Below are 24,311 nucleotides of genomic sequence, written 5' to 3'. Positions count from 1 at the left end.
TGTCCTGAGGCTCACTCTGATTCCAAGCAGGGTCTGTTTCCTCTACAGGGTACTTTTCATTCATCACATGTAACTCCCCTGCAAACTTCCTAACACCTTTGAGCACTTGCTCTTTCTCAAAGTCTGTCACAGTCTGTCCCAGTATGACCATTACATTTTCCCAGTTTAACTCATAGGCTAGGTTGAGGTGCTTTTAAACCTGAGGTGATGTCACTAAGGTCTGGCCAAGATGATAGAGCAAGTGTTGAGTGGAACTTCTGGGAACTCTTCTTACAAGGGAAGGGTGTGGTCCTCCAGCTCCTTCCACTGTTCTGCTGCCAGAAACAGGGATGTGATGGATGGAGACGCAGTCAGACCCGGGAGCATTAAGGGTCAAAATGAGAGGCGCACCATCCTAAATTAGAAGAGCCTTGGGTGCCAGTCTTCTCTATGAGAAAAAAAGACACAATTCTAGCTTTCTTCAATCACTGGTATTTTAGGTTCTTAATAAGATCCAGTTCTCTGTATGTCTCAGTGCTACAGTCTGCATTCTGCTATTCTGTGCCAGCCCTGTGCTTAAATCTTTCACTCCTTCTCCATGATCTCATTGGTGGTCTTGATCTCCCTGGGCCTCCTGATTCCCCCTGCCACATTTGGTCACATATTTTCTTGGGTGACAGGAAACGGGAATACTTCCAGCTCCTGAACTGCTACTACTGGACTCCCTGTTGAAGGGTCACTTCAGGCAGGGAATAAGTGTCCACTGGGTGCAGTGCTTTGGCACAAGTTGCTTATCTGTCCCCTGCCCTCCTGGAGTCATCTTGAGACGTTTGAACAGACCCATGTTGCTTAGGATTTTCCAGAAGAACAGTGAGGTGGGGTGGGGAGGGGTAGAATGCTTAAAAGAATCATCTGGAGTTAGAATAGTCTCTGTAGACAATGGGGGCCAGAGAAGAACGGCCACTGTCGAGAGTTTAAACAGTGGAGGTTTCTACCTCCTGGGTTGCATCCTTGTTGGAAAGGTTGCCTGAAATGTTGTCAGAGTCCAGCAGCTCCACTATGCTATAGGGGGAGCAGTCCTCCAGATCCAGCTTGCTACAGAGCCAACCACAGAAACCTTTCTCCATGTCCTGAGCCGCGTGCCACCAGGCACCCCAGGACCAGGAGAGCTGCACCACAGCAGCATAGAGGCCCAGGGAAGATGCCAAGGCCATGATGAGCACTGGGTAGAAAAGAACGAGGCAGGGGCAATAGGAAATCTTGTGCCAGAAGGTCCTCTCCTCGTTGTACACAAGAAAGATGTTATACCAGGTGATGGTGCCGTAATAGAAAGAGAGGATGCAGACCACTGGCAGGGAGACCAGTGTCCAGAGGACCACATGAGGCCCACGGTCAGCTCCCATGGCACAGACCTTCCTTCCTTCACGGGTAGTTTTCCTTGATGATTCTCTCAGCTTGGTCAATTCCTGCAGCTCCTTCTCTGTCAATGTGACATGGATGTCCACCATCTGACCCTTTTTCTTCCCTTGGTTGATGGTCCCAGTTAAGGTGATGTAGCGGCTGTCCAAGGGCATGTTCCACATACCTACAGGCCACAGAGGAGGTGAAAGTCAAGATCAGAAAGGACACCATGGCATGTACAATGTGCTTGCCACAATGGGTGACTTGATGGATTGTGATGAGTTGTATGAGCCCCCGATAAAATGTTTGTAAAAAGAGGTTGAGGTGGAGATGAGGATGTCTGTCCTCTTACACAATGCTGGCCACAGTAACCAGGAGAACTTAGTGACTTTGGTGACTGAACAGGCCTACTTCAGGACACTGGCTCTATTTCTCCCACTCCCGCTCCCCCAGGGGATTCACACACATCTGGCCTCTGATAAAACTGTGAAGTGCACTGTCTGTCTTTCATACCTTCTCTCTGCCTTTCTGGGCCTCCTTCATGGCAGGGTCTCTGTGATGTGGACAAACGTAGGGAGACAAGTTTCAACCCTTTTCAAAGTATCCATACTCTTTGGGTGGGTGTTATCCTCCCTACATGTAACACAAGCAGGTAGCAATTGATACCTCCATAACATAAGTACCATAGAGTGGCTATGGCCGGCATCAACTCAATGGCAAGGCGTTTGGGTTAACATACATACATAACCATATGTATAAGCACATAGATACACTTCTATCCAACACACACAGATCATGAATCCAGGGCAAGAATCCGTCTGGAAGCCCCTGATAAGCTGTATACTGCACCCACTTGCTTTGATCCCCGTGACAAGAAAAGAGTACCAGTGGAGTCAATTCACTAACGCCACAAGTTGGAAAGAAAGAGTTTATTTTTCACAAGGTGGCCTCAGTGAGGAGACTGACAACCAAAGAACCGTCTTGCTGGTGTCTTGTTGGAAATCAGAGTTCATGGACAATATAGACTTTTTGCCTCAGAATTTCCACCCAGGGGGAGTCACATGCAGATGCTTTACATGCTCCATGGATGTTCCCTTGCATTCCTAACAAGCTCAAAGCTTCTTCTTACAACTTATGAGATCCAACATGGTCTACATATTGATCTTAAAGGCCTTAAAGGCCAACCACGGCCCATCTTTCAGACTTCCTCTCACCATCTTCCTGTGATTGCTACTTGCTGTTACTGTTGTCATGTACTATTGAGTTGACCCCACCTCAGAGGACAGAACAGAATTGTACTGTGGGGTTTCCTCGCCTAATATGTTTATGGAAACAGATTATCTGCTCTTTCTTTTGTTCCAGGGAGCAACTAACGGGTTCAAGCCACTGACCTTTCCAATCATAGTTGAGCACTTAAGCATTGTGCCCCCAGGGCTGCCCATACTCTGCTGTTGTGGTGAAGTGCTATGGAGTCAGTTCCAACCCATGGCGAACCTGCATGGTGCTGTGTGATCATCAGAATTGTTAAAACATCTGAAGCCATTGTTGCAACCATGACTCAAACCATCTCGTTGAGGGCCTGCCTCTTTTTCGCTGCCCTCTACTTTATCAAGCATGGTGTCCTTCTCCAGGGATTGGTCTCTCCTGCCCATATGTCCGGAGTATGTAAGACAAAGTCTTGCCATCCTTGCCGCTAAGAACTCTGGCCTTACTTCTTCCCAGAGAGATGTTTGTCCATGCATCAAGCCATGGTATTTTCAATGTTCTTCTGCAGTCACACAGAAATAATTCCATTCGATAAATGGGCCAAGGTAACTCTTATCTCAAGAGTCTCACCTCTGCTGTCTGCCCTTCTGGAAATGCTCTGCCAAGACCTCTTCATGGCTGGCTCCTTCAGATCAGCTCAAACATCCCTTCCTCAGAGAGGCCTTCCGTTATCTGCAATCTCTCCCCCAGGACGTTCCATCATCATCATGGTTTCATGTTCTTTGTAACACTCACCACTACCTGAAATGATCACAGTTTGTGACTATATCCCCCTGACCCTATGCTAAGCTGCATGGCCCCCGGGACGACTCCCCTTGTTCTCGCTGGCGGCATCTATGATCCAAACCTATCCATAGGTGCAAATTGATCGATTTCCCCTGTTTCTTGGTGCACAGGAATCCTGCATGAGCACACTCCCAGTTTCCTTTGCTGCAGCAGCAGCAGCAACATGCTTATACCCACCTCCTGATGCTCATGGGCATAGATTCCCTGGAGTAGATGGGAACTAGACAGTTGAATTTCTGGATTTTAACCCAAATTGATCACTTCCCTCCAGAGTGGCTTCCACTTTCCCCGGAGTGTATGAGGGGGCCTTCACTTCCTCGCATTGATGTGCTCGTGTTTTCACTATTTTAGAAATCTGAACTCCTCACTGATGTTATCACTTGTATTTTCCTGATCATTCTTGAAGGAATTAGTATGGTTTCATGGTTAGTAATGAACAGGGTTGACTTGTCTTACTGATTTTTGTGGATAGACCGCTCCGTCCATTACCCTAGGAGCTCCCAAATGGCAGAGATCATGTCCACATCACGCAGCGTAGAACATAGTAGGTGCTCAGAAAATACTGTCCGATGATTGAGTGCATACTCTGAAGCACTGTGAGAATAAAGGTCATCACGAAGAGCCCTGGTGGTGTAGTGGTTAAGCGTTTGGCTCCAATCCATATGGTCAGCAGTTCAGGACCACCAGCATCTCTGCAGGAGAAAGACTACTCCCGTCAACCATTAGGGTCTCAGAAACCCACAGGGGTCACGATGACTCGGCAATGAATTGCTGGCAATGAGTTTGGGATTTTTAAAGAAGATACTGGCTGTGCTTTCTCCCTATCTCTACCCTTGTGGTGTACACAGCACACTTCCTCACGTGTCATCTCAGAAGACTGTCAGGATCAATAGATTCCTGGGCAGGACCTCAATGCAGCACTGTCCTAGTCCTTGATGGACTCGAATGAAAACAGACCATAACATCAGGCACAGCTCCAGGAGGAGGCCCTGGAGAAGGACACGCCGGGGCTGTAAGGAGTTGTACATACAAAGGCTCTATCGAGTTCATCTGTATTTCACCACACCAAACGGAAGAGGTTGCCATTACCTGAAAGATGGGTTTGGTAATAAATGGGTGGGACGTGTTATTTGAAAGAAAAGAAGAAATAAATCAGTGAGGGGATGCCTGCCTATTATCAGACATTCTTGTCTAGTTTCTTCCCATGCCTATTCGCTCACGGCCACAGAGACTCCCATCGCCATTGGCTGTGCTTAGGCTCACGGCCACAGAGACTCCCATCGCCATTGGCTGTGCTTAGGCTCACGGCCACAGAGACTCCCATCGCCATTGGCTGTGCTTAGGCTCACGGCCACAGAGACTCCCATCGCCATTGGCTTTGCTTAGGCTCACGGCCACAGAGACTCCCATCGCCATTGGCTGTGCTTAGGCTCACGGCCACAGAGACTCCCATCGCCATTGGCTGTGCTTAGGCTCACGGCCACAGAGACTCCCATCGCCATTGGCTGTGCTTAGGCTCACGGCCACAGAGACTCCCATCGCCATTGGCTGTGCTTAGGCTCACGGCCACACAAACTCACCATCATCACGAGGGTTGTCTAGAAAGTCATCTCCTTCCTCTTCTTTAGGCCGCTCTCCACCTTCCAATTCCTCTGGTTCCTCATCCATTTTCTCATTATCCAACCGGTAAATAATGATAGATTCTGGGCGGGACTCTTTCTTCTTCCTTTTCTTGTGACTCATGGTAGATTCCCCATCCAGGGTCAAGGCGGCAGCCATAGCCTTCCTCAGAGTGCCCTGCTGGGAGCTTGGGAGCTGGCTCTCTCCTTCCACAATTGCTGGCTCTTCCATCCCCGTGCCCACAGCAAGTTCTGTTCAGGAAAGGGCCCAGCTTGCTTGAGATAAATTCACAACCCAGACATCTCATAGCCTCTTTATGGAGGGAGTGAGGCAGAGAAGTATCTGTGATTGTTGTACCTGAAAGGGGGAAAGTCTAAGTCATCCACAGGAAGCAAATAGAGTGATCAAGAGAGGGCCCTGTTGGGAAATGGCCTTTGATGAGGCAGAAGTCTTCTCCTCTCCTTATTTCTCTCTTGGAGTGCTGTCGCAAAGACTGTTACAAGAATGAACTGTTGTGATAACGTGGTTGTGGTACTACCAGTGGTCATATTTGTGCCATGCATACATACACGGTTGTTATGAGTCAGACAGACTTGATAGCAGTGAGTTAGACACTAATATTATGTGAACCATTAACATAGTGGGAGAATTGAAGTACAGGAAGTTGGGTGGGGGAGTGCTCTAGAGCAGTGATTCTCAATCTATGGGTCTCAATCCCCTTGGGGGATGAATGACCCTTTCACAGGGGTCACCCAATTCATAACAGTAGCCACACTACAGCTAAGAAGTAGCAACTAAAATAATTTTATCGTTGGGGTGTCACCATAACATGAGGAAATGTATTAAATGGTCGCAGCATGAGGAAGATTGACAACAACTGATCTAGAGTGATGGAAGAAGTACCTCTCTTACCTCCCACCAAGAGCAGAGGCAGAGGATTAGGACCAGTATGCCAGACCTTGGGCTATACCATCACATATTGTAACTATATGCGAATACATGAGGGCAACTCTGAGCAAGCCATCGGTTTGGATTGAGTGGTGTCTCCCAAAATATACATCGTCAACTCTACTATCCCTGTGGTTTTATTGTCATTTGGGAACATGGTTTTCTTTGTCATGTTAATGAGTCATTATTACTGTAGGGTGCATCTTTTTATTTCTTTGTTTTTCAGAGAAACAGGTACTAAGTCAGTGCCGATCTCCATGTAGCTGCTAGCATTCACCACACTTTGCCTTTTGCAGACCCACTAACACAGCCTGGATTCATTCAACACACACACAGGGCCATGTATTCGAACCCCCTTTCCTTTCTAGAGGAGAGCAAAATGGCAAGAACAGGACAACAAAAGTTCCCACCCAATTTTCATATAGCTCAAGATCCTCAACCCCATTCCCAAAGCAATAGCGTGGCCGGGAGCTACAGTCAAGTCATAATTGTATGTGCTAATGGATCAGGATCTCACCTGAGGAGGCAAAACCAGAGTCGGCCTACATTGCTATTTCTCTCAACAGGATAAGGGCAGTACTTCCACACACTGAAGCACTGTAATTACAGCCTGCTTTGTGGGGTGTGCCTTAAATAAATCACTTTTGATATATAAATGAGCAAGCTGCAAGAAAGCAGAAAACTGGGTCAAGGCAGATGCCCCACCAAGGAGACTTCCAAGGAGCCAAGAAGCAGAAATTGCAGTCAAGGGCATTCTCCAGCGGGTGCCCTGGATTCACATCTAGCCTAAACTGAGTAAATAGATTTCCCACACTGGAGGTATTTCTGTTATACCTGCTCCAGATAATTAAGGTGCGAACCATTTCTATCTTTGTATTCCGCAAAAGCCATGACCTTGAGCCTATCCCAACTAAATTACAAGAACACCTCATGAAACACCTACCGGATTAATACGTGCCACAATCAAGCCAGGAGAGCATTAAAATAGCAAGTGTATGGTAGTTTGAGTGAACACTTCTTGCACACCTCAAGGCTGGAGTGCTGAAGCACAGTTCAAGGCCAGCTCCAAGTTCTAGGGATAACAGTCAGTCTCTTCTTCTCACACTAGGGACTTTCAGCTTTAAGTCCAAGGGTTACAGGTGAGTATGCGATAAAGCTCAATCCACTTAGTGGGGCTTCCACATCGAGTCCTTTTAGTGTGACCAATGAAGGTCATTGTGTGTGTTGCAAGAACAGAGTCTAAAGTTCCAGTAGTCTATAGCACACGACCTGGGTCCCCAAGAACTAGACAGAAGCTAGGTCAAATTGTTCTAGTGGGAACAGAGTACTATTCTCCCTTTGGATTGTTTATTTGAATAGCATAACATTTTTTACAATGAATTGTTAGAACATGGTTAGTGTCTTATATTTATATTCTCCTTTGCCTCAATTTTTAAGTTCTAACAAAATGTTTAAAGAGCCTGGCCTAATACAGTGATTAAACATTTTAGGACATGTAGACTTGTCCCTGTGCTGGATAAACAAACAAAACCCAAGTTCACAGGCCTCAAGTGGATGCCAATTTATACTGACCCTATAGGACAGGGTAGCACCTCCTAGGTGTGTTTCCAAGGCTGGAACTTTTACAGGAGTACAAAGTCTCATCTTTCTACCTCCGTGCTCCACCCCACCTTCCACCCCTGCCCCGCTGCTATCCCCTCTTGTCTTTAGGTTTTTATAAGTGTTGTTAAACAATTTTGCCTTAAGTTAAGGTTGAAGTGGTTTTTAGAGAGTTTACAGAGAGGGTGATCTATGGTTCCTAGCTGCTAGACAGGGTCTCTGCCCCATTGCTTGGCAGACCAGATTAGAAGAGGATATGCCCAGAGGCAGTAGCCTGCCTTCTTCTGGGTGCTTATTCAATGTTTGCTCTTTTATGATTGACTAACTTTCACTCGGCACAATGATTTCCAGGTTCCTCCATGTCCTTCAGTACTTTGTGTTTTCATGGCTGTTTTAAAGGGGGGTGTGTATGTACCAGAGTTTCTTTCTCCATTCTTCTACTGAGAGGCATTTGGGCTGTTTCAAGCTTCTTACTCTTGTGAGCTGTGCTGCAAGGAATATGGGGAGCATACATCTGTTCATGGTCTGTCTCTTATTTCTGTGGGGTAGGTATATGCACAGCAGAGGGAGCGTTGGGTCGGATGGTATTTCAGTTGCTAGTTGTTTTAGGTATACCACATTGCTTTCCACAACAGTTGTACATACTTACAAGCCCATCAGCAGTTGTGTTAGTCTGGGTACTTTAGAGAAACAAATCCACAGAAACTCATGTATAAGACAGAGTTTTATATAAAGGTTAAGTGCACATCAAAAACACAACCCAACCCACTACTGCCAAAGCCTACAAGTCCAACATTAACCCATATGTCCAACACCAATCCACAAAGTCCTCCTCCATCTAACAAAACAAGCACAATGATGTGAATTGCAGGAGGAAAGCCAAATCAGGGAATGTGTAAGCATCTTAGCGCTGGCAGGGGCCTCCACACGGATGCTCCAGCACCTAGGGCTGTATCAGGGTAGGTCCATGCGGCTTCTCCTTAGGGATGTCTTGCAGGAAGTGAGCCTTGCCAGCTGCAGCAGGGAACTGGCTAATGCAGCTGCACCCTGGTGTGACTATCACAAAGCAAGAGACCCGAGAACTCATCTCCTGGATGGTTAGTGATCTTGGGCATTTCTTCATGTGTTTATTAGCCATTCAAATGTCCCCCTTTTGCATAATTTATTCATGTCCTTTGCCCACCTTAGAATTGAATTACTTGTTAATTTCTTATTAAGGTCTTACAGAATTTTATAGATTTCACTAATTAGTCCCTTGTCCATTATGCCATTCTTAAGATCTCATTTTACCCTTTTAATGAAGTCTTTTGATGTGCATACATGTTTTCTTTTTAATAATTCCCAGTCATCAATTTTATCTTTCACAGTGTGTGCTCCTTTATGATATTTGGTAGTCTGTGTAGGCCCTGCAATAGAGCCCGTAAGTTTGCCCCAATTGTCTCATTGATAATCCTGAAAGATCTAGGGTTTACTTTTGGTTTCTCATCTATCTTGAGTTTATTTTTGTGCATGGGGCTAGATATGAGTCCTTGTTCATTCTTGTGTAGATGGAGATACAATTTTTTTCCAGTGCCATAAGTTAAAGAGGTTGTCCTTTTCCCATGTAGTGGTTTTTTTTTTTTTTGGTCTTTTGTTGAAAATCAGTTGCCTTCAACGGTCAAGAACAGATCTGATGCAATGAACACGCATGAGGAAGCCTTGATGGACTGTGCGAGGACATCAAGAACATCATTCACGAAGAAAGTGAAAGGCCATTAAAAAGGAAATAAAGAAAGGATCAAGTTGGACATCAGAAGAGACACTGCAACTTGCTCTTAATTACAGATATTAGAAGAAATGATGAAGTCAAAGAACTGAATAGAAAATTTCAAAGGGCAGTCCACGAAATAAAGTGAAATATTATAATGGAATATGCCAAGTCCTGGAGTTAGAAAGCCAAAATGGAAGAACACACTCAACATAACTTAAACTAAAAGAACTCAAGAAAAGAATTCAAGACTCAAGCTGCCATATTGAAAGAGTATATATGCAAAATATTGAGTGACGCAGAAAGCTTAAAAAAAGATGGAAAGAATACACAGTCGCACTTTACAAAAAGAACTAGTAGACATGCAAACCTTCCAGGATGAGTGAGCATAAAAGCAAGAACCAATGGTACTTAAAGAAGAAGTTCAAGCTTCACTAAAACCATTAGTCCAAAACAAGGCTCCAGGAATTGATGGAATACCAACTGAAATGCATCACCAAGGTGATAAACCACTGGAAGCACTCACTTGTGCATGCCAGGAAATTTTGGAAGACAGCTACTTGGCCAACTGACTGGAAGAGGTCCTTACTTGTGCCCATTCCAAAGAAAGGTGACCCAATAGATACTCTAATTAGAGTATGACATCATTGATATCACATGCAATTAAAATTTTGCCTAAGATCATCTTACAAAAGTTGCAGCATGACAGGAATCTGAAAGAGGTTCAGACCAGATTCAGATGAGAATGTGGAAAAGAGGATATCATTGCAGATGTTGGCTAGATCTCAGCTGAAAGCAGAGACTACCAGAAAGACATTTATTTGTGTTTCATTGACTGTGCAAAAGCACTCAACTCTGTGGATCAAAACAAATTATAGACTACCTTGAGAAGGATGAAAATCCCAGATCATTCATTCATTGTGGGAAACATAAAGATTTTTCCCAAGTTGTCTCCCCCAAATATGTTGGACTATGGCACTGCTTGCAGCTAGTGGAAAATGATGGTCAAGTTGCCGCCCTGAAGGCAGTCTGTTGCCAAACAACTGTCTGGAGTGGTAGGGCCTACTCCCTGCTGTTAAAGGGAATGGGCTACTTCTCCCTAAAGGCTTACAGTAATCAATTTAGGTGGAGTTTTATACCATACTGATAATGGTTTTTATAGTGAGTCAGAGAACAGGCCAAACCAGCTCAGTGACATCCAAAGTTAGGCTGCCATCCTGAGTCTAGGGTCTGCCCATCTTATGACATGTATATCCCCAATACCTCCCCTTCCTAGTACGTGGATACCCCTAGATCATGCCCTCTCCCACTACTGTATTACCTATAGCACAACTCTTTCCTGTCACATATGTCTTCAAATGTAATTAGGGAGAATATAAAAGCTTTGGTTAACGATAAATCTCTCTCCATGTGTACCACCAAGTGAGGCTGAGGTGAGCATTGTTATTTTGAATTGGGTCTGACTCCATGATTTGACTCTCTCCTCTATCTCTCATGCTCTCTATGACTCTACTATAATCTTTACTTATTGTTGCTGTACAATTGTGCCTACCAGGCCCATGACGATGTGTTAGGGCGGGTACCCTGACACTTTATTGTGCTCATGCAGCATTTGTACATGGGTAAGGAGGCCATCGTGTGAACAGCACAGGGAATTTTGCATGGTTTAAAATCAAGAAAGGTGTGCTTCAGGGTTCTGTCCTCTCACCACACTTATTCAGTGTTTATGTTGACTAAATATTAGAGAAGCTGGATTATGCGAAGAAGAAGAATGTAGCATCAGGTTTAGATGAAGGTTTATTTGACAACTTGAGATATGTAGATGATACATTACAAGCTGAAAGTGAGGAGGACTTTACACACTTACTGAAGAAGAACAAAAGTTTCAGCTCTCACCAGAATCCACGTAATATTCATCTGCATGCAAATGGAGATAAGGTCACTTTCAGGATCCCACATGTGTCCCCAGAGAAGAATTCATTGTGCCTAGAAAAAAAGCTTTATGAGTTTCTCCTTTAATTCAAACACAAATAAAACAAATAACAAATTTAATGAACTCACATCTACTTATCCATCACCTTTTAAAAGTAATAATGAAAAATTTCTGGGCCAGTCTAGTTTCACCTTCTCCTACTATTTAAAAGCAAATCTCAGCCATAAAGTCATTTCACCTGTAACTATTGGGGAGACCTACTCCGGCCATCTGCCCAAAGGTATTCTTTTGTACTTTAAAAAAAGAAAACACAACTAATTTTCAGACTAGTAAGCAGCTTAGAGGAGATATTTGGCTTTAGTAGTTGGATTATTTTGAAATTTTATCTCTGTACATTGAGATTTAAGTAGGAGGAACTCCCTGTTTTGACTAGAGCTATAAGATGTGTGGTATGTCACTCGTGATTTTGTTGCTATAATGGTTATGTAACCGATGGACTCTGAAACATGGCATTGTACTTTGATGTCATTGAGAAATTAACATAAAAAAACAAACTCACAGCCATCAAGTCAATTCTGACTCATTGTAACCCTATACGGCAGCAGTTCTCAACCTGTGGGTCCCCGTGAGGGGGCGTCAAACTACCCTTTCATAGGAGTCTGCTAAGACCATCAGAAAACATTTATTTCCAATGGTCTTCGGAACTGAGATATCGCTCCTCCATGCAGATATGCTGATCTGATGAGAAAGAAGTTATCTCAACCTTCACACCCATGTTGGCTATTTACGCATACTGTTGCAAACTGTAGCAATGTAGTTTACTATTGTTATACTAAGACTGTTACCCAAGTTTCACCACGGTTGAAGACAAAATTTCATTTTTTTGTCATTAGAAATAAATATTTCACAATATACAATTACATATTGTTTTTGTGATTAACTGCTATTCTTTAATTATGTGCAATTTATAACAGTGAAAATACATCCTGCATATCAGATATTTACATGACAATTCATAACATAGCAAAATTACAGTTATGAAGTAGCACTGAAAGTAATTTTATGATTGGGGTCACCACCACATGAGGAACTGTATTAAAAGGGTCACGGCATTAGGAAGGTTGAGAACCACTGCTATGGGACAAGGTAGACTTGCCCCTGTGCATTTCTGAGACGGAAACTTTCACGGGAGTAGAAAGCCTCATCTTTCTCTTGCAGAGTAGCTGATGGGGTTGAACTGTTGACCTTGTGATGAACATCCTAATGTACAACCACAACCACCAGGACGCATATAACCTATTATAAGCCCCTTTACTGTCCCCTCATTTTGGTTTTACCTGATTCAACTGTATCTCAAAAATGTCCACCTGAACCCTTTGCTGTTGGGTCAAATCTGCTCAACAGCAAGTCGAACTGCACTTGAGTGCTTCTCCACAGACGCCGAAGGCCACATCCTGCTCCTGCAGTTCAAACCTCTGACATCCTGGTCGGAAGCCGAGAGCTTTTAAGTATTGTGCCAACAGGGTTCCTTGAATTCTATCTACTCACAATGGATTCGTGTTAATTTGGGGTGTTTTACATTTTGCCACAAGACGATTTCATAGTTGGAAATTTGAGCTCTGGATAAAAAGGCATCCAATGTCCAGTGGGCTCTTTACAGAAATTAATATTCATCGGCGACCATTGCCTACACCCCACGAGTTCACTGCCCAATATGATTCCAAATCATATTGACCCTCTGTGACTCAGGATAACTTCTTACAGTTTCTAGACTAAATTTTTAATGGTTTTAAAGAGCATATTTAAATTATTTTTCTCTCATTAATTTATTGGTTTTTTTAATCCTTTCATTAGTAGCTCTTACAGATATCATAACACGTTTCTAGTATCTCAAGCAGTATTGTACAATTGGTACCACAATTAGATTCAAAATATTTTCTTTCTTCTTGAACTCCTTGATATCAGCTCCCCTTTGTCTCCTCCCATGCCCACCCTAGCCCCCCCAAACCATTATTATTGCCATATCCTACATATGGAAAATATCCATTCACATAGAGTTCTGTTGTTCATCTCATTGAGTGGGGTTATACAGTCATGAATGTTATCAGCTCCCTGTCCCCACTCCACCCCCTTCCTGTACTCTCAGGGAACTGTTACCGAAGGTACTATTTCTGAAGGGTTACCTATCTTGGCTTTCATGTATCAAATGATCTTAAATACATAAAGGAAGTGATGCAAATCTAACATGACTAATGAGGAAAAACAAATAAAACCCAGAATAGTAAGGGTAGGAAATATTAAAGAACTAGAGGATAATTATGCGGTTCATCAGTGCTATACTGCACACTGGATTTATCATCCCTTCTGTGTGACCCTCCTGAGAGGGACTGTCTAAGTATCTTACAGGTGGTTTTTGGGTCTCCACTACATCCAAGCCCATCACACTGATTTGGTTGCTTGCTTTTGAACTTCTGATACCTCGTCCTGTTGACTCCTCGTGGTCACACAGGCTAGGGTGCTTCAACCATGCGGGCTTTGTTGCTTCCCTGCTAGATGGCTGCTTGTTTAACTACAAACCTTTAAGACCCAAGATGCTATATCTTTTTTTTTTTTTTAACAATTTATTGGGGCTGATACAATTCTTTTCACAGTTCATACATATACATACATCAATTGTATAAAGCACATCTGTACAGTCTTTGCCCTAATCTTTTTTTTTCTCTTTTCTTCTTTTACATTTTATTAGGGACTCAAACAACTCTTACCACAATCCATACATATACATACATCAATTGTATAAAGCACATCCATACATTCCCTGCCCCAATCATTCTCAAGGCATTTGCTCTCCACTTAAGCCCCTTGCATTAGGTCCTCTTTTTTTTTTCCTCCCCCTCCCTCCCCTTTCCCCCCTCCCTCATATGCCCTTGGTAATTTATACCTCGTTATTTTGTCATATCTTGCCCTATCCGGGGTCTCCCTTCCCCACTTCTCTGCTGTCCCTCTCCCAGGGAAGAGGTCACATGTGGCTCCTTGTAATCAGTTCCCCCTTTCCAACCCACTCACCCTCCACTCTCCCAGCATCGTCCCTCACGCCCTTGGTTCTGAAGGTATCATCCACCCTGGATTCCCTGTACCTCCAGCCCTCATATGTACCAGTGTATAGCCTCTGTCCTATCCAGCCCTGCAAGGTAGAATTCGGATCATGGTAGTTGGGGGGAGGAAGCATCCAGGATCTGGGGGAAAGCTGTGTTCTTCATCGATACTACCTCACACCCTAATTAACCCATCTCCTCTCCTAAGCCCCTCTATGAGGGGATCTCCATTGGCCGACACTTGGGCCTTGGGTCTCCACTCTGCACTTCCCCCTTCATTTAATATAATATATATATACACATACATATATACATATACACATATATACACATACATACACACACTTATATCTTTTTTTTTTTTGCATGATGCCTTATATCTGGTCCCTTGGGCACCTCGTGATCGCACTGGCCGGTGTGCTTCTTCCATGTGGGCTTATTTGCTTCTGAGCGAGATGGCCGCTTGTTCACCTTCAAGCCTTTAAGACCCCAGACACTATCTCTTTTGATAGCCGGGCACCATCAGCTTTCTTCACCACATTTGCTTGTGCACCCATTTGTCTTCAGCGATCCTATCATGGAGGTGTGCAGTCAATGATATGATTTTTTGTTCTTTGATGCCTGGTAACTGATCCCTTTGGGACCACTCAATCACACAGGCTGGTGTGTTCTTCCATGTGGACTTTGTTGCTTCTGAGCTAGATGGCCGCTTGTTTATCTTCAAGCCTTTAAGACCCCAGTCACTATCTCTTTTGATAGCCGGGCACCATCAGCTTTCTTCACCACATTTACTTGTTCACCCACTTTGGCTCCAGCCGTTGTGTCGGGAGAGTGAGCATCATAGAGTTCCAATTTAATAAAAGAAGGTATTCATGCATTGAGGGAGTGTTTGAGTAGAGGCCCAAGGTCCTTCCGCCACCTTAATACTTGACCTATAAATATAGACACAAAGATCTATTTCCCCAACCTCCTATATATATTTGCATGTACATGTTTTTGTCTAGACCTCCATGAATGCCCTTTGACTCCTAGCTTTTTGCTCCATCTCCCTTGACCTTCCTCCTGCCCTACTACCATGCTTCATCGCCACCTGGGCTAGAGTATACCTCTTCTCTAAGCAACCTTACCCTTGATCATTTCCCACCAGGCCTGCCACTCCCCCTTCTCTACCATTTGGGGTCCCATGTTTTTCCCTTGTCCCTGGGTTTGTTAACACCACTTCCTTACCCCCCCCTACCCCCCCACCCCAAGTCCCCCCAGAACTGTCGGTCCCGTTGTTTTTCATCCAGATAGTTCATCCAGCCTGTCCTATTCAGACAGACCTGTGGAGTCACTAACATGCACGAAAACTAGACAGAGGAACACAAAGCAACAGTATATAACCAGACAACAAAACAACCAAAACAAACCACTGAAAAAGAACAGAACAAAACAGTTCACAAGAGAAAAGCTTGTAGTTAGTTCAGGGATCTTTGCTGGCCCTTAGGAGCGTTTTCCAGTCCAGTCTGTTGGGGCACCACGCCCTGGCCCCAAAGTCCACTTTCAGCATTCCCTGGGGACCTTGCCACTCCATTCCCTTGCTGTTCCGCTGCACTCCCCCAGTGATTTGCCTCGGCGTGGTGGGATCAGGTCAGGTGCAATTCCCACACTGTGTCTCCGGAGCTGTCCCCTGTATCGCCTTTAGTCACTGAGGGGCATCATGTCTCATAGTAGGGCCAGCCATGTTGTTCTCTCTGTGGACTGGCTGCTCTACTCAGGAACATCATCATCACAGCCTGGTGGGCCAGGCTGTGCTCCACTCTCTCCTCCTGCCCCTTCATCTGCTCCCGTGTGCTCTGATCAAATATGTCCATCTCCCATAGCTGCAGAGTCAATGTCGTCCTTTGGAACAAATTCTTTTCGGGGGAGGGGCAGGAATCCACTTAGTTTATGGTGCTGGGGCCAGCCTCCCAGACCTCTCCACCGGTTCCCTCCTCCACGCCGGGATATTGCATTCACACCTTGCGACACTGGGTTGTAGTCTGGTCCCTCTTTCCCTGTGGAGATATAAACCATACCCTCCCCTTGGGTGGATTAATGCCCCATTTCTGTCATGCTGATTGTACTTACCTCAGGGGACTCATGTTGTACCTGTCCCTTTGGGTCTGGCTTACCTCGCTTAACATAATTCCTTCCAGCTCTTCCCATGAAATAACATGTTTCATGTGCTCATCGGTGCTTTTTAGTGCTGCATAATACTCCATTGTGTGTATGTGCCAAAGTTTGCTAATCCACTCGTCTATCGATGGAAACTTAGGCTGTTTCCAAGTCTTTGCTATTGTGAATTGTGCCGCAATAAACATTGGAGCGCATATGACTGGTTGTGTTTTATTTGCTGCTTCAACCGGGTATATGCCCAGTAGAGGGATGGCTGGGTCGTAAGGTAGATCAATTTCCATTTTCTTTAGGTATCGCCAGATTGCTTTCCACAGTGTCTGTACAAATCTGCACGTCCACCAGCAGTGGAGGAGGGTTCCTATTTCACCACAGCCCCTCCAACACTTGTTGCTCTCTGATTTACTGATCTGGGCTAGCCTCAGGGGTGTTAGGTGGTATCTCATGGTTGTTTTGATTTGCATTTCTCTTATGGCAAGGGACTTCGAGCACTTTCTCATATATTTATTGGCCATATTGATCTCCTCTCTAGTGAAAGTTCTTCTCATTTCTTTTGCCCACTTCCTTAGGGGGTTAACTGTTTTCCTCTTTTTGCAGGTCATGATGGTGTTGTAGATTTTAGTAATGAGCCCTTTGTCTGACGTGTCATTACTAAAAATCTTCTCCCAGTCTGTGGGTTGCCTTGTCACCCTCTTGGCAAAGTCTTTCGAGGTGCACAGGTGTTTTATTCTTATTAGATCCCATTTGTCGATTTCCAGATTACCTGTGTGTGTCCCCTTCCCTGTTGCAGTGAGCCTATGTGCTCCCTGGGCCAGTGCTCTGAGATTAGTCCCGATTCCCTCCTTAATGGTCCTGATGGTTTGGGGTTTGACTTCTAGATCTGTGATCCACCTTGAGTGTATTCTTGTGCATGGGGTGAGGTAGACGTCTTGTTTCAACTTTCTACATGTGGATATCCATTGTTTCCAGCACCACTTATTAAAGAGGGCATCTGCTTCCCACTTGACGTTTTTGGGACCCTTGTCGAAGATCAGTTGTCTATATGCTGATGATTTTACTCCTGGGCTTTCTATTCTTTTCCACTGGTCTGAGTGTCTATCATTGTGCCAGTACCATGCTGTTTTGACCACTGTAGCTGGGTAGTAGGCATTAAAATCAGGTAGGGCGAGTCCTCCAATTGTGTCCTTCTTCTTGAGGAGTTCTCTGCTAATTCTGGGTTTCTTCCCTCTCCATATGAAGTTGGTGGTCAGTTTTTCCAATTCTTTGAAGAAGGTTGATGGTAATTGGATTGGTATAGCATTGAACTTGTAGAGTGCTTTAGGAAGAACTGTCATCTTTACTATGTTCAGCCTACCTAACCATGAGCAGGGGAGCTTCATCCATTTGTGAAGGTCACTTTTGGTTTCCTGTAATAGGGTTTTATAATTATGCTTATAAAGGTCTTTAGTATTTTTTGTTAAGTATATTCCTAGGTATTTCAGTTTGTTCTTGGCTACTGTGAAGGGTACTTCCCTCTTAATCGCCTCTTCCATGGCCCTGTCCGATGTGTATAGAAACCCTACCGACTTCTGTTTATTGATCTTGTATCCTGCTATTCTTCTGTATTCCTCTATTGCTGTAAGTATTCCAACTGTGGAGTTTTGGGGGTCTTCAATGTATAGGATCATGTCATCTGCAAATAACGATAGTTTCACCTCCTCCTCTCCCAACTGGATCCCTTTGATGTCCTTCCGCTGTCTTATGTTGTTAGCCAGAACCTCCAAAACGATATTGAATAGAAGAGGGGACAGGGGGCATCCTTGTCTTGTACCCTTTTTCAGTGGTATTGTTCTTGTCTTTTCTCCATTGACTATGATGTTGGCTGTTGGTCTTTCAGAGATAGCTTGTATGAGCTTGAGGAACTTACCTTCCAATCCTATCTTCATGAGTGTTTTGATTAGGAATGGATGCTGGATGTTGTCAAATGCTTTTTCTGCATCTATGGATATTATCATATGGTTTTTATCCTTTTTCTTCTCGATGTGGTGTATGATATTGATGGATTTTCGGATGTTAAACCATCCCTGCATCGCTGGGATGAATCCTACTTGGTCGTGGTGAATGATATGTTTGATGTTCCTTTGTATTCTATTGGCCAATATTTTGTTAAGGATTTTTGCATCTATGTTCATTAGAGATATTGGTCTATAATTCTCTACACCTGTGGGGGTCTTTTCCCTGTTTGGGTATCAAAGTAATGCTGGCTTCGTAAAATGAGTTCGGGAGCTTGCCGTTCTTTTCTATGTTATGGAATACTTTGTGGAGGATCGGTGTCAGCTCTTCCCTGAATGTTTGGTAAAATTCTGCTGTGTAGCCATCTGGCCCTGGGGCCTTTTTCCTTGGTAGGTTTTTGATGACACTCTCTATTTCTTCCTTCGCTATGGGTTTGTTGAGGTTCTTGATCTCTGTCTCAGATAATCTAGGGATAGATTGTTTTTCTAAATATTTATCCATGTCTTCCAGGTTTCTGAATTCATTAGAATACAAACCTTCATAGTACTTTGTGATTATCCTTTTTATCTCATTGGGGTCTGTTGTTATTGCCCCCGATTCATCCCTCATCCTGGCTATTGATGATTGTTCCTTTCTATCTTTGGTAAGCTTTGCCAGGGGAGTGTCAATTTTATTAATTCGTTCATAAAACCAGCTTCTAGTTGCGTTAATCCTTTGCATTGTTCTTTTGTCTTCCCACTGGTTTAACTCCGCCCTGATTTTTATTATTTCTTTTCTCTTGCTATTGGAGGGGTAGTTCTGTTGACTCTGTTCTAGTTGTTGGAGGTTTTGTGTTAACATATCTGTCATACGCCTTTCTTCTTTTTTCATGTATGCATTCAGTGATATCAAGCTACCTCTGATAACTGCCTTTGCAGTGTCCCATAAGTTTTGATATGTTGTATGCTCGTTCTCATTAGTTTCTAGAAATTTCCTGATATCCTCTCTGATCTGGACCTTAACCCATTTATGTCGCAGGAGATCGTTGTTTATTCTCCAATTGGTGGCCCTTGCTTTTCTGGGTGCCCTCCTATTAATCTCCAGCTTTATGGCATGGTGGTCTGAGAAAGACGTCTGGATAATATCTATGTGTTTGAATTTACTCAGGCTGGCCTTGTGCCCCAGCATGTGATCTATTCTTGAGAAAGATCCGTGTGGATTGGAGAAGAATGTGAAACCTTTTGCTTTTGGATGAAAGGCTCTATAGATGTCTATCAGGCCCTGTTGCCTAATTACATTGTTTAGCTCTCTGGCCTCTTTGCTGAGCTTCTTTCCCTGTGACCTGTCTTTCTCTGATAGTGGAGTGTTGAAGTCCCCCACTATTATTGTTGTTTCCGTGATTTCTTCTGTCATTTTTTTAATAGTTTGTTTGACGAAATTTGCCGCACCATTATTAGGTGCGTAAAAATTCAGTATGCTTATTGCTTCCTGGTTTACTGAGCCTTTGAGCATTATGTAATGTCCCTCTGTGTCTCTTTTTATGTTTTGGATCTTGAGATCCATTTTGTCGGAGATTAAGATAGCCACTCCTGCCTTCTTGGAGTTACCATTTGCTTGGTAAACTTTCTGCCAGCCCTTTATTCTCAGCATATGCTTGTCTGCTTGCTTAAGGTGTGTCTCTTGCAGGCAGCAGATTGATGGGTTATGTTTTCTAATCCAATCCTCCAGCCTCTTTCTTTTAACATATGAATTGAGCCCATTTGTATTCAAAGTGATTATTACAATCTCTGGCTTCATGGTTGCCATATTCTGTTTTGTGTTTTGGGTCTTTGCCTATCTTCCTTCATATCAGTGTACTGCGTTTGAGTGGAGGGTTTCTATCCTGTCCTCTTTTCCATCTGAGACCGTGTTGTCCTGGTACGTGTTGCTGGCATGTTGGCTTCTAGATGGAGATGGGCTATATGGTGGTCTCCTGGTGGTTCTAGTTGGAGCTTGATCTTCTGGCCATAGTGAGTCAGCCAGTATGTTCTGCAGGGTCGGGTGACTTGCAGTATATTTTTTGAGTTCTTCCTTATCCTGGAAGACCCTTATCTTACCCTCTATCTTAATGGATAACTTGGCAGGGTATAGGATTCTGGGGGAGGCATTTTTATCTTTCAGTTTTTGGAAGATGTTGCTCCATTCTCTCCTCCTCTTCATGGTTTCTTCTGATAAGTCTGAGCATACTCTTACCTGCGCTCCTTTGTATGTGACTGTCTTCCTTTCTCTTGATGCTCGTAGAATTTTCTCTTTTTCCTCTAAGTTGGATAATTTTACAATTATATGCCTTGGCGTGTTCTTCTTGGTGTTTAGCTTAGCCGGCGTCCTCTCTGCTTCCTGTATGAGAGTCGGATTCTCCTTTGTTAGGTTGGGGAAATTTTCTTCCAGGAATTCCTTTGCTATCTTGGCGGTCGATTTGTGTGTTATGTTGTGTTCTGGTAGACCGATTATTCGAATATTATTCCTCTTCATAGCATCTGTCATTGATCTCAGGCTGTCTTCTGTTTCTTTAATTTTCCTATCTGATTGTTTTTCTCGCTTGCTTCGTTTGGTTTGAGCGTCCTCGAGTTCACTGATACGGTTCTCAGCCTCCTCAAGCCTAGATATAGCTTCTGTGACCTTTTGTGTGGCCTCTGCTACCTCCTCTGTTAGTTTCTGCAGTTCCTTTTGGTGGATAGTATTCATCCCCTCTATTGTGGACTTCATCCCCTCTATTGTGCATTTCATCCCTTCTATCGTTGCATCCTTATTTTGGTTTGCTTCTCTTAGCTCCTGTATTACTGCAAGCAGAGTTCTGAAAATTTCCTTTTGTGGCTGATCTATATCTGTTTCTTCTATGAGTGACGTTAGGTCTGTTAAAGTGCCTCGTTTCTCTGATTTTTTTGTTGGGAGTGATGTGGTCTGTTGATTTTTCCTTGATCCTTTAATAGGCCCCATGCTTCTGGGAGACAGGAGTAACCTTATTGTGTGGAGGCTCAGGCCACTGTGCCGTCTCCTGGGGTGGCTGAGGCGGGCTGCGGCAGGCTTAGGGCTGGCACTGGGGATCCAACAGGGCCCCAGGTGGTGAGAGCTGGCTGGAGCTCACTGACGGCTCCTCAGGGACTGCAAAGCCGAGACCCAGGCTCCACTGCAGGTGGAATGTTTGATCTGCCCGGGCTGTGAGCGGGCGCGGGGAGGCCCCTTGGATAGCTGCGCAGGCAGCTGCGGGACACTGCAGGGAACAATGGTGTTCGCTCTCCACCCTTTTGGCGTGAAACCGCAGGGGGTAATGGCGCCGGCAAAGGAGGCTTGGCGCGAAACCACAGGGGGCAATGGCGCCCTTCCTCTGCTCAGGCTCAGAGTCGCGCCCGCCGGGGTCCCCGCAGCACCCTGGGGAGGGCACCTACTCTTGTGCCTTGCGCAGGGAGGGGCCCTTGGTGGGCAGACTCAGCAGCGTGGGGCGCGGCGCTCGGCGGAAGCTCAGGGTCCGGGACAGGCGCGGGTTGGGCTATGGCTCCTGTTGGCGGGAAGTGCTCAGCGCAGGGTCCCCGCCAGGAGTGGAGCTGGCACTAGGCTGCCAGGGGCTGGCGGGGGCGGGCGGGGGTGGGAGGCCAGCGCACGGAGGGCAGGTGGAGAGGTCCGCGGCAGCGGTGCGGGTGGATGGTCCCCCGTGGGGGTCGCCAGACAACCCGCGGGTCCGCTCCCCTGAGCTTGGATGAATGGAGGGAGGGACGTGGGCCCGAGGGCAGATCGCTGCCCTGCGGGGAGAGGGGAACTGCGGGAGAGGAAAGCTTCTCTCCCAGTGGGGATCCGCGAGTGGGGAGTGGGGAATGGGCCGCTGGAGTAGGCAGGGCAGGCAAGTGGCTCTGGGCTGGCGTCCGGTTTGGGGATGGAGCCTAAGCCGGTCGCCAGTGAGCTCACGGCAGCTTAGTGGCCAGAGATGTCCCACTAGTCCGGTCCTCTTTCACCTAGACCCCTGCTCAGGACAAATACGTGGGGTAGGACTGGGGTGCTGTCCCAGGGGGATATTTCACTCACCAGACTCTTACTATTCAGCTACCTGGTCGCCAATCCGGCTTTGTTTGGAGGAGCTCTCAGAGTATGCGGGTGTCCCTGTCGGCCATCTTCCCCAGCCTCCCCCCGATGCTATATCTTTTAATAGCCAGGCACCATCAGCTTTCTTCACCACATGTGCTTATGCAACCGTTTGTCTGAGAGTAAATTTTATGGAAGCAGACGACATCATCTTCCTCAGGGAGTGGTTGGTGGGTTTTGAGGTTGCATCTCAATCCTAAACATACTATACAACAAAGGTTCCTTATGAATTCATTGTTGTTCCTGTTGTTGGTGGTGTTATTTGCTGTTGAGTTGGTTCTGATTCTTAGCAACCCCATGCACAACAGGCTGAAACACTACCTGGTCCTGCATCATCCTAAAAAAAAGGTGTTTGAGCTCATTTTTGTAGCTGCTGGGTCAGCCCAACTCCTTAATAATCTTCCTTGATTCCAATATCCTTCCACTTTACCAAGCATGATGTTGTGTTCCAGGGCCTGGCTGGCCTGATAACAGATACACATTTCAAGAGACAAAGCACAGGCACACATCCTTCCAGGGAACATCCTGTCTGTACTTGTTACAGGAAATGTCTGTTTGTCCTTTTAGGACTCCATGGTAATTTCAATATTCTTCACAAGCTCCATAATTCAAGTGCATTGATTCTTCTTGAACTTTCCTTATTCAGTGTCCAACTTTCACCTGCATATGAAATGACTGAAAGTATCACGGATTGAGTCAAGAGCACCCAACTCAAGACATCCTGAGTCTCCCACACTTCTAAAGATGTATTTTGCAGCACATTTGCCCAACATAGTGCATCTTTTGATTTCTTTATTTAAAACATTTTAAGTTCGATTGACATATCAATCACATGTAATGCAATGCACTGGTTGAATCATATTCAAGAGTTGTGCAGGCATCACCACAATCAATTTTAGAATATTTTCCCCTTAACATTTTTTTGAAATGAACTTGTGTATCACTAAAGAATCCAAGTCCCCTTCAGTTTTATGTTTCCTCCTTTTGTAGCCACTCCGACCAATGTTTGGATCTGAGGGGGTAAGTCAGGAATCTGGAGGGTTTTAAGATTGTGAGTCTTCACTTAAAACATATAACCTTATTTACTTATCTAGTATCTTTTCTAAATAAAAATATTCTGTGTGGTTTTATAGCCCATCTCATCATATCAAATCAGTAATAGTATCACTTCAAACTTCTCATAAACCGGATTCTTATTTTCTCCCCTGCCTTCCCTCCCTCCATAATTTCCTGTGCCTCCCCTCTTCCTGTCCCAATTCCTGTCTCTGCCCTCAACATACTCTTCAAAGTTTTATCCCTTGATATGGAAACCACTTTCCTTTTTCTTTGCTTTTCATTATAATTATGATATCATTAAACATTTATCTTTATGAGATTGACTGTCATCTCTATCATGTTGCTCCCCAGTTTTACGCATGTCTTGCAGTGTTTGACAGTTGTCATTGTTTTTTATTGATGCATAATATTCCATTGCATGAATGTACCAGAGTTTCTTTATCCTTTTCCCAGTAATCAAAGTTTTTTTGTGGTTTTCACCTTTTTGCTAATATGGAAATTGCTGCAATAAATACAGGTGTACATATTTCTGTTTATATTGTGTTCTTTATTTCTTTAGGGTATATGCACAATAGAGAGATTGCAGGGTTATATGGCAATTGTATTTGCATTTGTTTAAGAAAAGAGAATATTGATTTCTAAA

General features: G+C 44.6%; 1 protein-coding gene and 1 non-coding gene across 2 annotated transcripts; both read right to left on the bottom strand.

Moving 5' to 3' along the window:
* Positions 1–228: 228 nt before the first annotated feature.
* On the bottom strand, positions 229–5,283 carry LOC142424366 (transmembrane protein 169-like). Its single transcript, XM_075529525.1, has 2 exons — positions 5,013–5,283; positions 229–1,564 (listed from the first exon to the last, which is right to left on the bottom strand). The coding sequence occupies exons 1-2, from the start codon at positions 5,281–5,283 to the stop codon at positions 954–956; spliced, it is 882 nt and encodes a 293-aa protein (XP_075385640.1). The 3' UTR covers positions 229–953.
* Positions 5,284–6,486: 1,203 nt separating this feature from the next.
* LOC142425187 (small nucleolar RNA SNORA69) lies at positions 6,487–6,617 on the bottom strand. Its single transcript, XR_012779544.1, has one exon. It is a non-coding gene; the product is annotated as a small nucleolar RNA SNORA69 (small nucleolar RNA).
* Positions 6,618–24,311: the final 17,694 nt, after the last annotated feature.

This window comes from Tenrec ecaudatus, chromosome 13, assembly GCF_050624435.1.
Source record: "Tenrec ecaudatus isolate mTenEca1 chromosome 13, mTenEca1.hap1, whole genome shotgun sequence".
NCBI classification, from domain to species: Eukaryota; Metazoa; Chordata; class Mammalia; order Afrosoricida; family Tenrecidae; genus Tenrec; species Tenrec ecaudatus.
This window is presented reverse-complemented; position numbering and strand designations above follow the sequence as displayed.